Source organism: Cynocephalus volans, chromosome 14, assembly GCF_027409185.1.
Source record: "Cynocephalus volans isolate mCynVol1 chromosome 14, mCynVol1.pri, whole genome shotgun sequence".
NCBI lineage: Eukaryota > Metazoa > Chordata > Mammalia > Dermoptera > Cynocephalidae > Cynocephalus > Cynocephalus volans.
The window spans coordinates 46,955,452-46,970,690 of NC_084473.1; the positions used below are offsets into that span (position 1 = coordinate 46,955,452).

The 15,239-nt window shown below is 35.3% G+C and overlaps 1 protein-coding gene across 11 annotated transcripts in view; it reads right to left on the minus strand.

The window, feature by feature from the left end:
• LOC134363293 (neurexin-1) overlaps nucleotides 1–15,239 on the minus strand; it is a 765,130-nt gene that overhangs the window by 168,226 nt on the left and 581,665 nt on the right. For all 11 annotated transcript variants that reach the window (XM_063078880.1, XM_063078883.1, XM_063078879.1 and 8 more), the window contains one exon: nucleotides 2,526–2,697. In XM_063078880.1, the coding sequence (XP_062934950.1) occupies nucleotides 2,526–2,697 (172 nt within the window). The remainder of the gene's footprint in view (nucleotides 1–2,525; nucleotides 2,698–15,239) is intronic.

Consider the following 15,239-nt stretch of genomic DNA (forward strand, 5'->3'; position numbering starts at 1 on the left):
AAAATACTTTTTCATGAAAGGGCACTTAGAATGTATAACTAAATATTAAAAGTTGTATCTAAAACAACTATTTCTAAAGGTTTTTTTCCTTAATTATAATGATACTGCTGGCTTCTGATATTTAAATACATTTTATGTTGTGTTTCTTATTCTGAGCATCTGTTTAATTGGTAAATAAGACATCGCATGTGTTAAACAAATATTAAACTAAAAAGAATTTTTTTCAAATAATTAATTAATACTGCCCCAATCTCAGCTACCAGTATTTAAATTGGACATTAGCCTGCCACAAGAAGAGAGGGACCATATCTTTTTTGAACTATACCCAGTACATGCTATCTGGTAGGTGCATAATTAAAAGATTATTAATCACATTAAATACAGTAAAATTGTGGGATATATAAAATTATTAAAAACATTAAGTGTTTGCCAAAGTGAACTGCATTAGAAAACTAGATTTTGATCATCTATGCTTGGTAACTATATTTGATATCATTATGCAAAGAAATGTATTTTATTTCATTATGCATGAAGGTGCATTATGCAAATTAACAAAATTAAGTCCAAATACAAATATTTTTAACTTAGTTTAACCAGGAATTTCTCAAACTAGATTCAGCATGGGACTTCCCTTCTCCCCACTTAGGTGACCAACAACCTCTATAACAGAATTCTAGTATCCTTAGATACCTGTTTGGAAAGTGCTGATAAGAGTAAAAAATAACTAAATAAAGATAATTTTAAAAAATTAAGTTGAAACAAAGCTGGGCTTTCAGAGACAACTGCCATACTGCAATAGAAACAGCTTTATCAATTTATATGTTTAGGTCCACTATTCACAGATGACAACATCCCATGGGCAAAGCCTAGATCTCATCCTGCTTTATATATTTCATGGCATCCAGTGTAATGGCTTTCTCTCAGAAAATAGCTATTGATCAATCCATATTTTAGGAAAATTACCAATATCCTTTTTCATAATTTCACTGAGATTGCAGTTATTATTTTTAAAAATTACATTTACATTAGGATTTCAGTGAATGCAATAAGGAATTAGTAGGGGCTATATAACATTGCATGCATATTTAAAATACTTTCCTTCTAGATCTTCTATTCCTTCATCTTATTATAGATGGTAACTGAAGGACTATGTTCATATAATTGTAGTATAAAATTGTGAAAATTCCTAGGACATCAATTCAGCAAATATTTATTGAGTGCCTACTATTTGCTGGTATTATAATAGACACTGGACATATTGTTAATTTGCTTGCTTCTGAATTTTGTCATAGACTAGTTTTTTTTTTTATTATTACTACATTTAATTCATCAAACATTTGCAGAGCACTAGGCTTGTGGAATAAGTTTAAACTGGGGCTTAAAGATGTAGAATTATATAAATCAGAAAAGGTTCAGAAGGGCACCACAGACATTTCATTTCATAATTGTGAGTCAGTACTAGGGAATATTTATATTTATTTAACAAATTAGTTATTTCATCAAATTATTTCTTCCAAGAAAGAAATAATTCTAATAAAGAAGTTTATATATACATTTTGGTTATCATTTTTATTGTGCAAAATGAAAATTATTTTTATGCTTTTTCTTTATTCTCATAATTGAGTACTATACAAAAAACTTAGGTGTGTCTAAAAGGGGAAAGAGAGAAACGAGACTTATGCTTTTAGTAATGTATTTTGTACTAAAATAGAGAGAGGATAATGATTGCAGTAAAATGCCTTTGTACTATTAATTTGTATTTCACTTAAAATTAACATTTGTTTTTTAATTCAGACTGTATGCAACCACAAGTAACAAACATTTAAATTTGTAATTTACCATATTTGTTTCAATAACATAGTACTGATAAAGCTAATGGACAAGATAATTTTTACTTTATCAATAATGGATTGACATTCATTTTATAGATTTCACGTGAGTAATACTAGTGTCAGAGAATCCTTGTAAAATTCCGTGGTTGTATGAAAGTGAAAACAAATTTCTTTCACATACAGGTTTTAATAACTGCGGATTTACCATAGTATTGCTCCTTTACTATTTCTCTGCTCATCTCATGGCCTGCCTGCACCTTTCATGAGTTGCAGCTGTGCACCACCACCAAAGGAACTGTCCAGTCTTATTTCCTCTCAGAAAAAAAGTGTTATAATATTCCTTCCCTTATTTTTAAACTTTAACTTTGTTACTTTTGACAAAGCCTTTCCTTTGTTTAAATGCAAGGATCCAGTAAAAAGAGCTTTGACATGTGCCTTTTATGTGTGCATTTTTCTGGTTTCACTGAATTTTGCAAACGATAACGTGTGCCTTCAAGTTCTCCTATAAAATGCCATTTGTACACTGTAGCAAGAACAGTTTAGGACAGCATTACACTCACATGACTCTAAAGTCTAATAAATACTTGATGGTTTCTCAGAAAACCACAATTTGGTGAAACAGACACAAAACAGTGCTCGTTTTCCAGTTCGATTTTCATAAAATCTTCCCCAGATACACATTCACTTGCTTACCTGCAGGGTAGCGCTCGATCACTGGCCAGCTGTCCACCTGTAATGTGGCATTGCCACCACTCCTCGTGAAACGGACTACATGGTATTTCCCATCATTAATGATTGCATTGGACTCTTCAATGGCGATGTCATCCGTCCCAACATTAAACTTAACTCCAATTTTTCCTTGGTGCTAGGAGGAGAAAAAAAAATAGTTGTATCAAGTTGTACTGATTAGTCAGCATTTAATAAGAATTACGTACAAAATGTTGTTTAAGAACATAGTATGGACAACAGCTGCTTTTCTCGAATTTTACTTCTGAAAAACCGCATGTAGTAGAAGCAAGGTTCTTGGCACTTGGGTAAATCTGAGACATCTCTTTCATAGATAATTGATATTTGAAAAGACACTTTCAAGAAAATTGAGCTGCCTTCCTCCCAGATATTGCCACAGAGCAGGTGCACAGCTGCCTGCATGAAAGGACATCCTTTCATGTCCTTTAACATAGCTTCTTTAATGCACTCTCCCCATTTCACAAGAAAAAATGAGGCTTAAAATTCTCCCTTTTAGGAACTGGTGAAATCAGAGCAATGAAGTCTGTCTAGAGCTAACTGACAAAAGCTCACTATATAGAAATTCATTCTATGGTGCACACAGACAGGCATTTAATCAGTGAAGTTTCTTAGTCATTATTCACAAAATCATCAAATGCTAAGAGTCTGAACTTATTCTATTTCTTTGTTTTACAGATGATGAGATTATGACAGGAAGGTACAATGACTTTTTCAAGTTCTCATAACTTAATATTGATGTACTAGAACTAAAATTCGGTTCCCCCATTGTTAGACTATAGCTAAGATGAAGCTAAGATACAGTTTTTTAAAATCAACTCTTTCTCTGAATCATGGAAAGCAGCATTATAAATCATTCTAAGTGTAAAGCTGTTGCTGTTTAACTTGAAAATTTCATAACGCAAGGTGCCAAAGAGAAACATGTGCTTACGTATTGTGCCTCTGAGAAGCATTCTCTAACAGCAGCACTGGCAACTCTACCATGAGCTCACTTGACTTTTAAAGCATGTGAATTTGCCCTTAATCAGTAGCGCAGAATACCTGTTGATGGAGTTTGAATATGCTGCCCACTCCAAAACTCATGTGGATATCTGATCCCTAATGTGGCAGTGCTGGAAACTGATTGAGTCATGGGAGTGGGTCAGTCATGAGTGGATTAATGCTCTCCCTGGGGGAGGGGGAATTAATGAGTGAGTTCCCGTGAGAGAGCTGGTTGTTTAAAAAGACCCTGGCACCTCCTCTCTCTCTCTTGCTTCCTCTTGCCATGTGATCTGCTTGTACCCGCTGCTGCCTGTCACTTTCCACCATGAGTAGAAGCAGCCTGAGGCGCATGCCAGATGCAGCTGTCCCAGAATCGTAAGCCAAATAAACCTTTTTTCCTTTATAAATTACCCAGTTTCAGGTATTCTGTTATAGCAACAAAAAACTGATTAAAATACCTGTGCTGCAGGCCTTTGTCAGAATGCATAACCTCTAACTGCCTGCAGCTCACCTTTATCAAACCTCAGTTGAGAGGAACGACATGGGAAAAGAGGAGTTGAAAGGACACATGTCCACCATTCCTCTGGAAATTTTAACTCAGAATATTAGAAACTGGAAGGTTTGGACAACATTCTCCTGACCCTTTGCTGGATACCCATTATTGAACTCGGTAGCAAGAGTATGGCATCAAATGACACTGAGAATTTTTATAAGAAAATCTTGTATAAAACTGCATTAATTGAAGGGAATTATTCAATGATGTTTGTGACATTGCTCATTATCTCCTACGTGTAGACATCGTAAAGTTTTCTGTTTGGTTTGTTGTTTTTGCATGGTTCTTATTGCCCATAAAGGATCTCTTTCTTTTTAAAAGTTGTATGGTTTAATATTTTTTTGTTTTGATTTATTTTAGGCTTGATGGCTAATGTAACTTTTAAAAATCATATGTTGACCCTACATGCATGTTTATTAAATAAAGATAACATACTTCTTAAATGAGATTCTTAAAAACAAAATTCCTGTGGTTACATCAAATGTAATAAATAAATAAATAAATAAATATATATATATATATATATTGCATTAAATAATTTACTAAAAATGAACAGGGATTCTGCTAAAATGAGGCAATAATAACTACTCATAAAAAGATTTATGCTAAAAAAAATCTTTAAAAAGTCTCCATTGGCCCTTGGATAAAATTTTCATTTTCATTTGAATTGTTTATCACCAGTTATTCTACCAAAAAAAAAAAAAGAAGTGCCTTACAGTGACATGTATTTAAAAGTAAGAATCATGAAAACTATGGTGGAAAATAAAAATAAGTCAAGAGAAAACAATATATCGAAAGTTTATGCAGCTATTAAAATTGCCCTACACACTTTGAATTTGAGTTTCCTAACAACCACACATGTATAATAGTGTTCTAAGCACTTTATAAATATTAACTCTGGTATTCCTCATAACAGTTCCATGAAGGACATACTATTTTATCTTCATTTTATTTATGAGAAAATTGAGGCACAGAGTGATTAAATAACTTGGCCGAGGTCACAGAGCTAGAAAGAGAAAAACTGTGATTCAAACCCAGGCAGTCTGGCTCTAGAGTATATGCTCTTACTCATTACACTAAGTTGAATTTAGGATTGAATTGGTGGTCCTATAGTTGCAGATAGCAGATTTGATAAATCTAGCTTTTCTTTGCTACCTGTTTTATTTCTCCTGCCAGAGTAGGAGAGCCATGGTGCTTTGAAGTTATCAATCAATGTGTGCTTAAAATAATTTTATAATGGATGGTAGCCAACTGATAAGTGAAAGTAATAGGATGTTAAAATGGATTCTTTCTGTTTGAGTTTTAGCTGAGATCTTGAGATGATAATAAGTCAAAAAACAGATTCCTATATCCATTTTACACAATGAAGTTTGATATTACTTAAGCCAGACTTGCAAAGGACAACATTGAGAACTTCTTTTAGGGCCTTGAAGTAATTACCTACTTCCAGTCCATCGAAAGGACAGCAAAAGCCAAGAGGAGATTAATAATTAAAAGGGTATTTCTGGGGAGAGTTGGGAAAAGCTGTGATTATGCACATACTTCCAAAGAGAAAGGCCACTTTTTCTTTATCTCAAGTGTAGGGGAAAAGGATTTTAAAGGAACATCTCAGAAAGTTCAATATGTGTGTTCTAAAATTTGGTGGCAGTTGTCTAAGTAGTCAGGAAACTAGGATATGCATGCACCTGAGAAATCTTCAAGGTGAGAGGCAGTGGCTGGCTGTTGCCCTGATAGCAGTGCAAAGAGATATTGCTGCACCAGAGGTCACTTGTGCATCAGTTTGTTAGGACAATGGGCACATAAGCATTACCTGTGGACCATGGGTCAGAGAGTCAGCACAGAATCGTGTCACATTCCATTCAGTAGGGACACTGAAAGGGGTGGAACTGGATGGTGAAGAAAACTCGACAGAAAGAACTTGGAGTTGCAGTGATGGATGCCCTGGGGCTGAGGTGGGAAGTCTAAATGAAGGAGGTGTATTTACCCATCTCAAGGCAATCGCAGGTAAAGAAAGTCTAATGGTGTAGAGAAGAGCTCTAAAGAACTGATTAAAATGCCTTCACAAAGTGCCCCCTTGAGAGCTTTAAGCATAGGCTAAGTCTAGCCAGGGGGCTACTATAGTGTTAGCCAAGTAAGGTGATTTCGGCCCCTTATGTCTTCTTCCTTCTGCTTTATCCCTGAAGGGACCAGGGAAGAGGAGGAGACATGAAAGTCATGGAAACAAGAGAAAAAACAAACATGTTTTCCCTCCCAGTGCAAGTGGGAGCTCCAATGCAGACCAAGAAGAGATAATGGAGAGGCTTAAACTGAAATTGTACTTATTATTGCAGAGAATGAACTGAAATTACTTTTTTATGACTAAAAGTGAATAGAAGACCTTTTTACTATCTAAGAGTGACCAAAGTAGTGTTGAGACTTTTCTGGACTTCTCTGGGAGTCAGGAAAAAGTATTCCTGCAGAACAGCGTTAAATCTTTGTTGCATCCTAGGAAGCAGCTCTTTCGACATAACAAGTATAAAGATATTTGTTACTCTAGAGTTGCACGTTGTTTTAGGGTCTCTTCTATTATAAACATGTTTCTTTTACCAGGATAGACTTAAAACAATTCTTGAAGTTTTTTCTACTTGTCCTGATAGGAAGGCTATGATAGTCTATGTTCATCAGCGTTCTAATTATTAAGGAGGTCCAAAATCTGTGAATAGAAGCCTTGCAATGCTAAAGGTAAAAAAAAAAAAAAAAAAAATGCACCTAACTCTGAAATAAATACTTTTTCCTTATCCTCAAATCTTTCTGCCACATGAAATGTAAAATGCTTATTTTCTAGGGTGCAGAAATCCCCAGATTTTGTAGGATTTGGTTTCTTGCAACACAGTAAAATAAACAATTAAGAAAATACAGGTCAGGGATGCTTGGAGAGATTCTGCCTAAATGATACCCATCTCTTCTTGGATATGTTGATTTGTTGCCTCAGCTTCCAACATCTTTGACATCTCATGGATTCAAACTCCAGAATTAGCTAGAATAGAACTGAATATTACCAAAGTAGGTCCAAACAGGCCCTACCCTAATTCAGACATTCTTTACCCTGCTCCAAGTTGCATCAAGGGCTTGAAAAACAATTTAAGTATAAATGATAGCCATAGGGTCCTTTATCCCCTGAAAACCAATAAATTAAAAATGTACATAAATCACAAAACAATATTAAGCACATTTATAGGACCAACATTTATAATTCCATTTAGAAACTATAAATATTCACAAAACACAACTCTCCTATGTTGACAGGATAGCAAGTCATTTCAATTATGTAAACAGTAAAAATTTGCTAAAGTTTCATGCCAATGGATAATTACAATTTAAAAGAATCCATTTCAAATTCTTATTCTCTGGGATTAAATGTGATTGTCTTGGCAAATTCTCATGAATATTGTATTAGCAAAACCAGCAGTCATTTCACTGGACATGCACTGATCTCTCTGTATTGTATCTTCCATGAAATGGATAACTGGCTCATGCCATAATTTCAAAAATCTATTATGAGAATATTAGTAACAAGGCATTTATAATTTCATGAAGTCTTTCTGTGGATTCATTAAATAAATAGTGACAAAGGTAATTATTGTTTTTTATCACAAAAGCTCATTTCTGAATAAGGATTATATTATTAAACCAAGTGAAAAGGAAATATGAAATAACAACACTGGGAATGTACTTGGAAGTTCTCACAAGTGGCACCACAGTTCAATACACCATCTAATTCCATCTGAAATAATATATTTATTTGAAAAATATATGTCTTAACCAAGATTAAGATTTAATGTGTACTCATTATCTTCGGCATACTTCGAGCAAGATGTTTGCATGTTACAGATGCAGATATGTCTTAATCTATGTGCATATGAAATAGATAAAACAGAATACACGAATATAAAGACTTAGCCTACATATGGCATACAGATATGTTATGTAAGATTTTAATCCACTGTTTTCCCCCCTCCTCTGGGGTTATTATATAAAAGTGTTTGACTCAACTATGCCCAAGAAAAGAGACCAGTAAAAAAATGAAAAATTGTCTTGTTTTCTCTTTGTTTACCATACTCCTTGGGAGTAGCACCAAACGGGATGAACAAATGTGTAACCCAGGAGGGCATGAAGATTAGCAGGGAGCTGTATTTGTGCTCTGCAAGCTTCTGTCATGCGACATGATTCAGTCCCACACTCCAGGGCCCAACTCTGGACAGAATTTGAAAATGTCTCCAAATATGCTCTATGCTTGTGCTCATTTCAGAATACAGAATGACTCCCATGGTCCAAATCTACACTGTTGATTAAAATCATAGTCGGGTTGTATTTTATGTTTTGCTCCTTCAGAGACCAATCCTTACTAGGGAGCAAAGGTTTTAAGGCATGAGGGGTCTCTGGGGCCTATCGTCACTGTCATCGCTAGTGACACTGCAGGGAGTGTCAGAGAGCCACCTGTTCTCCTACCTCAAAATAAACATACTGAGTCAGATAATTGCTGATTTAACTCAAATACATTTCCAAGTGAATGACTTTGAGGCCCTGCTGGCTGGTAAAGACTGTTTACCAGCCTAGGTGGTCTATAAGTGGTCTATAGGTGGCCAAGAAGTGGTTTTAGTCTAGCTGTTCCACCCTGGCATCAAGCTGAAAATGCCATCCCCCCACACCAAGAAAAACAAAACACAAAATAAAACAGCCCACATCACCACTTTGAAAACAAGAAGTTCCTGCGGTCATGTCTTCCGCTTTTCCTATCGAATAGTATCTTTTTTTATTCACTCAGCTAAAAACAAAAATTGAATATGTAATATGCACCCCGCATTGTGCTATGTGTGGGAACAATTCAAATATGTAAAGTGTGTTTTCTGCCTTTGCAGATACTTACAATCAAATTGGGAAGATAAATCGTTTATGCCGGTACTCACACCCACAAAAGAGTTGAGAGACACCAGGGCAGAAGCACTGGGGGCAGGGTCTGAAGGGTCTCAGGAGCAATCCAGCATTTGGACAGCTATAATACAGCCTGCAGGGACCGAAATGACACCTGGAGCCATAGAAGATATGTTCCTTCTATCACGCATCTCTCTTACCAGGCCCTACATACCAGAGTACATACCTGGGTACCAGGAATTGAACTGTACGCTATGTATCTCACCTAACACTTCCAGCAGCCCTATAAGGTAAGTGCCACTGTCTCCGTCTCCTTGGAGAGATTAAATAATCTGTCTCAAATCACATAGCTAATAAGTATGGGTACTGGAATCTAATCAAGTTGGTGAGACTTCCTAAAAAAGAATGACTTCAGCCATGTCATTGTTCCAGGAAAAGATCTTGAAACCAAGGCAGCCTTAGAGGATTGAATCAAGAGGAGGGTTACTGCAGAGGGCATTTTTCTTTTTGGCTAATTACATTTCATAGCACCACACGATAAAGAACCAGAAATGGGCAAGATCTAGGGCGATACCACCTCAAAAAGTTCTCACTTAGGAGTAATACATTTTTTAAAGAACAGTATTTTCATTTTCCTATTAAAACTTCATTAGAGATAGTGTATATTTTCTAATATGTCTCCATTCTACAGAATGCTATAGCTCTTTTGATTTCATGAAATGCTATCCTGGCAGTGATATTACCCTTCTGGAAGCTTATACCCATCTCTTGATCCTATGACTGTCTGATAAAACTCTGTAAGCCTGTGACAGTTCTCCCTTATACTCTGCCTTAGGTGTTTTTATATCCCTGTTTTGACTCTTCAAACATTAAAAACAGCTTGAGGGTAAGGAAAAAAAATGGCTTATTCTTCATTGTTTTCTTCACAGAACTTAGCAGACTACATTTACATTTTCCAAAGCTCTTTCATAGCCAATTTTCTTTTTTTTTAATGGAGGTATAATTGACATACCATGAACTTTTCCCTCTTAAAGTACATGATTCAGTGTTTTTTTAGTAAATTTGCAAGATTGCATGACCATCACGACTATTAATTCCAGGACATTTGCATCACTCTGCAATTTTCTTTTGACGAGATATTACATATCAAGTTTTTAGCCCAGTTAATGGCTACACAATACCTGTGAGCTATTATTAGTCCTATTACCATTATTGCTATTCTTACTTTTTAAAATCAATGGTTAGCTTCATAGCAGGCTGATGGAAATTAATTAAAGTAATGCTTGAATTATATAGCCATTGCACTTTTGCTAGAAGACATAGTAAGTATCTCATTAATCTTCACAACAACTTGTGAAGCAGAGTGTCTACTTTATAAATGAGAAACCTAAAGCTCAGGAAGGCTGAGATTTGACCAAAGTCAAAGTATCCATCTACCATTTGGCTCAAGGGAGAACATTCTAAAATCTAACTGTGCTCATCTGCAGAATAAACTGTTCTGCCATTAGCTGTACTGAAGCAGGGACTGCTTGATAAGACAGCCTCTGCATTCCCTCCCATCCCAATGATATTATGGCTCCAGGAAAAGCCTAAATGTAAGGCAAAGGAGTTTGCACAGAAAACTTAAAAAAAAAAAAAATCACTAGTTGAGTTTTTAAAAACACATCAAAGACATCTAAATTTGAATGTGAGTCTCTCTCAGATTTTTTTTCAAAATTTACGAAACTGATAAACTCTAGGATCTTATTGTTTTTAAACCAGAGATTCTCCAATTTGGGGGGGGAAAGGGGGTATTCCATTATTTGGATGTATCCGTAACCTCTGAGACCTTTTGTAAACCATATATGTTTCTTCTCAAAAATTTATAAGCCCTTCACCCAGATTCACAAGTAATCTCAAACCTCTGTTATAGAAAAACCTTTTTACATAGACATGCCAACAACTGGTCTGAAGTACAGTGGGCTGATCTGATATTAATTGTTTTTGTTGTTGTTGTTTATATTTTTTGATTTTTTAAAAATTATTGCTGCTCCAAAGACCCTTGGATAGTGTTAAATTAGCTTTGTTCACATTGTGCCGTCATACTGGTAGCCGTGCACAATAAACACCGTGTTTCAGGTGCTGATTAAAACCATAACCTTTGTTTTCCTTCCTCTTTCTGAGTCCTTGTCTTTGGACTAACCATTACTTCTTATTAACTCCACCAGGAACTGGACAAGAACATTCTATCAGTTCTGTCAGTTGTTGGCATTTCTATATAAAAAGGTTTTCCTAAAAAAAGAGGTTTGGGATCACTTGTGGATTTCATTTACTTGTATCCTAGGACCATCATTTTTGTGGAGAGCTGACTATATAATTATAGTCTGACTCTAATGTTCCCAATTTCCATAATACAGAGCACGTTTTTCAAACAAATAGACAAAACATCTTTTAGATGGTAATTTTAGTGCTCTCCATGGTAAATGTTACCTTAGTAACCAGGTTGTAGGTAAAACAAAATTAGCATTTTTGTTTTAAAAAAAATCTTTAAAAACATAAAAACATATCAAAAGATTGACGTAATTATTTTCAATGCTTCAGTTGATAATAAGCTATATATAGTAAATGAGAAATGGAAAGATTAGTTTGGAGATGATATCATTTTTTAAAATTCTGTTTGCGAATAGTGAATTGCAATCTGAAAAATAATAGTGAGGTAATGTTTTCTAGTGTGTTTGATGGACTGACTTTTTAAAAATGCTATCTTGGTTTTCACAAGCCTCAAGCAGAGCTTTAACTTGAAATGCATTCCAGAAGAAAAGCTGACAGTGCTACCTTTCTCTGTTTTTCTTCTTTCTTATTGATGTCTAGTTCAGGACTACCTGTCTGACATCCTCAAGAAAAGAAAATGTGTGCATATGGGCATAGAAATGCATTCACCAAAGACTATTTTCTATAGAATCAGCAAGGCTCTATTATCCCTGGAGTAGTAAGTAGTAATTCCTGCAGCCATCAAAAATAAATCTATGTTTATGTGTAATTTTGGCACAACAGAATTTTCAGAATAGAATAAGGAATCTCTAAGGCTGAAGCTCCTAATGATTATGACCTTTCTTCATCTTCATAAAACAAAAATACTGCCACAAAAATAATGTCAAGAAATATTTAGCAAGTGTCTCTTAGCTGCAGTGCATTTCACAAAACACGGTACCACTTTTTCCGTGACTCAAAATTTTAAAAATGTGTATAGTTGGTTGCGTTTAGATACATTCATTTCCCTCCATTGCATGGTTTTCTGGCATATGTGACACTAAAATTTTGAAATGACCATAACACATGAAGTTTAATTCCCACCAATATTTATTTATTTATTCATTCATTCAAAAAACACAACTAGACTTTTTATTATATTCTTGGCATTCTGCTAAGTTCTGGATAAAGTATGGCTAACAAAGCAGATGGTGCTTCTGCCATTATGAAGCTTAAGTCTCACATTATTTTTTGATACATTAAAACTTATATTAGCATATAAAGCACAATAACTGCAAGAAGGCAAAGAGTAGGGTGTCATGAGCGGGACTGAGTGATTGATTAAGCAAAACCTCTTTGAGAAGCTGAAGATGAGAAAAAAGTCAATAATGAACGTAAGAGTTTCCCAGGTAAAAGAAACACTATGTACACAGGCCCCAAGAGGGAACGTATATATGTATAAAGACAGATGCCTTTATGGCCAAACGTAGATAGAGATATAAATAAGTGGACTCTGTATAAAGATACGTAAACTATATAAGAACATATGTAGGTATAATCTAGAAAATTTGTCTAGGAGATAAAATTAGGTAATGGAATTGTGCATAAAAATATGTCATTTGCACAAATAAAAGAATTGAAAAATAGATGGCTAAGCACATTTACAAAGTCTTCTAATCTAAAAATGGAAAATTGTGAATATAAATGTAGAACCTAATAGTATGCATCTTGACATTCATCTAATTGTTCCTAAGTGTCATTCATCAATGTACTTTATGAAATGCAATATATAAAAGACTCTCTGAATCAACGGGGACTCACCACATTTTCCAAAAGTCATTTACTTACACAATGTCAAAAAATGATTCATCATTCTATGCCTATATTTCAAAGCTAATGTAACATGTTTAGTTTCTTTGAGGGGTGGAATGTCTTGTTAACATATTTCTCTAGAGATCCCTTTTATCTCAAGATGTAGCAGGAATTTTTTTGTACAATTTCCACCTTAGAAATACTGTGTGAAATCACTTGATTAGTTTTTCAAGTACCCTCTACAAATTATTTGAAGAAAGAAAAGTTTTCACCTATGACCCTCGTACCTCCCTGTTCACCCAGAAGAGCAGATAAACAGGGTTCAGTGCCCGTGTCCCAAAAATGCAGTTCTGGGCAGTGAACAAATCAAGAACAGGAAGAAGGATTCTTCGTTCAATTTTACTTCCAGAAAAAATTCAAATAAATGAAGTCAAATGTGAATTTGCCCTGCAATTTGGCCAAGAATTGTGAAGTCCAAAACACACAAGGTGATCAAATCCAAATAATTCACGGACATTTCATTTCTAACTTCCCCAGAGCAGTAACTGCAGGGGGCTCCCTGAGGTCTTTCCTTCTCACTGTTCACCTGCAAGAGGCAGAGGATATTTTGTGAATATTGATAACAAAGTAAAGACAGCTTGAGGAAAAAATTCCTGGAGCCACGTCAAGTTAGTCAAGTTAGCAGCCGTCTACCAAAAGAACACATGCTCTTTCCTACTACTGCTCTAGCACACTGGCCTTTCATTTCTGTGAATGTAACACATTCTGTTCCATTTCAGAATCTTTACTACTCCTTCTGCCCAGTAACTCTTTCCTTGCTTTCCTCATACCAAAATAATTGATCTCCTCTGTCTTTTTTGGAGAAAAGAATCTTGAGAACTTTGGAGTGGATCTGGGCATTAAATCTGCTGAATAAAAGGACAGTGTTTATCTGTGAAAATGCCCTTTCATGAAGCAAAAACTCATTAGTGATCACCCAGTAGAATACAGGAGACACCTACTTAAAGGTCTGTGCTGACAGTAGTTGAAAAGCAATTGCCATCCGGGAAGACCATGTCTCATTTGATTAACAGAATTATTCAGTGGACTTGGGTTATATGTGATAAATCTTTAAGTATTAAATATCACAGCAAGATTAAAATACTGCAATTTCATATTCAACTTATACACTTCCTCTGTCAAACTTGCCCACTCTTTTATAATGAACATGAACCAAACCTAATTGAGAAGGTACAAATGCACTGAGAAAATATTCACAAGTATCATTCTAAGGCCAAATGAAAACCATATCTAACTTCTTCACTGTTTTATAATGTCAGTGTCAAAGCTTCCCAAATGAATGTGGATATTCAGGAAAGGCAGTATTTGACAGCAGGTGCATGATGATGATGATGATGATGATGATGATGATGATGATGATGATTTTTGTCTTTCTTGCCATGTGCCAGGCATTCCTATGCATATTTTCAGTGCTATGCAATCATAGCCCTTTACAAAAAATAATATCTATAAATATATAGTATCATTTCCACTTAATTGATGAAGGAGCTGAGTTTCAAAGTGTCTAAAATCTTGTCTCAAATCACATGGCTAATACGTATTAGAGCTGTAATATGGTCTCAGGAAGGTTCCAGATTTTGTGTGTTTAACCACACCATTGTTTCTCTCAGGAGGTACGAGGTGCTAAGAAGTTTCAGTTTACATGTGATATTAGTAAGGCTCTTGGAAAGAGAGAGATGCTAACATCCTCATTACAGTATAAACCAAGCAAAATATCATGTACTTTTCAAACCTCTACTCCTTTGATCTTTACAATAACTCCATTTGCTGGCCTTATAATCTCTATGTTGAGAAAACTCAAAGTAATTAGGTACTTCTCTGAAATCACAGCTAAAACATCAGTCTAGTCATGTCCAATCCAGGCCTGTCTGGTTCCAAACTTATGTCCTTCAACCATATCATGCTACTTCCCTCTGTGCACTCTTTGTGATCTCTTGGAAGTAGAAGAGGCCACAGGAGAGTCTCCTGTGGCCTCTAAACTCTTATAATTTTATGAGGCCGCACACTGAGAAACTTGCCAAGATGGGGATAGTAGAGACCAGTCACAACTCTTTCATGGGCATTAAATTAGTCCAAGTGTTCAGAGTTACTAATAAGCTAAATCCTCACCTGCATTA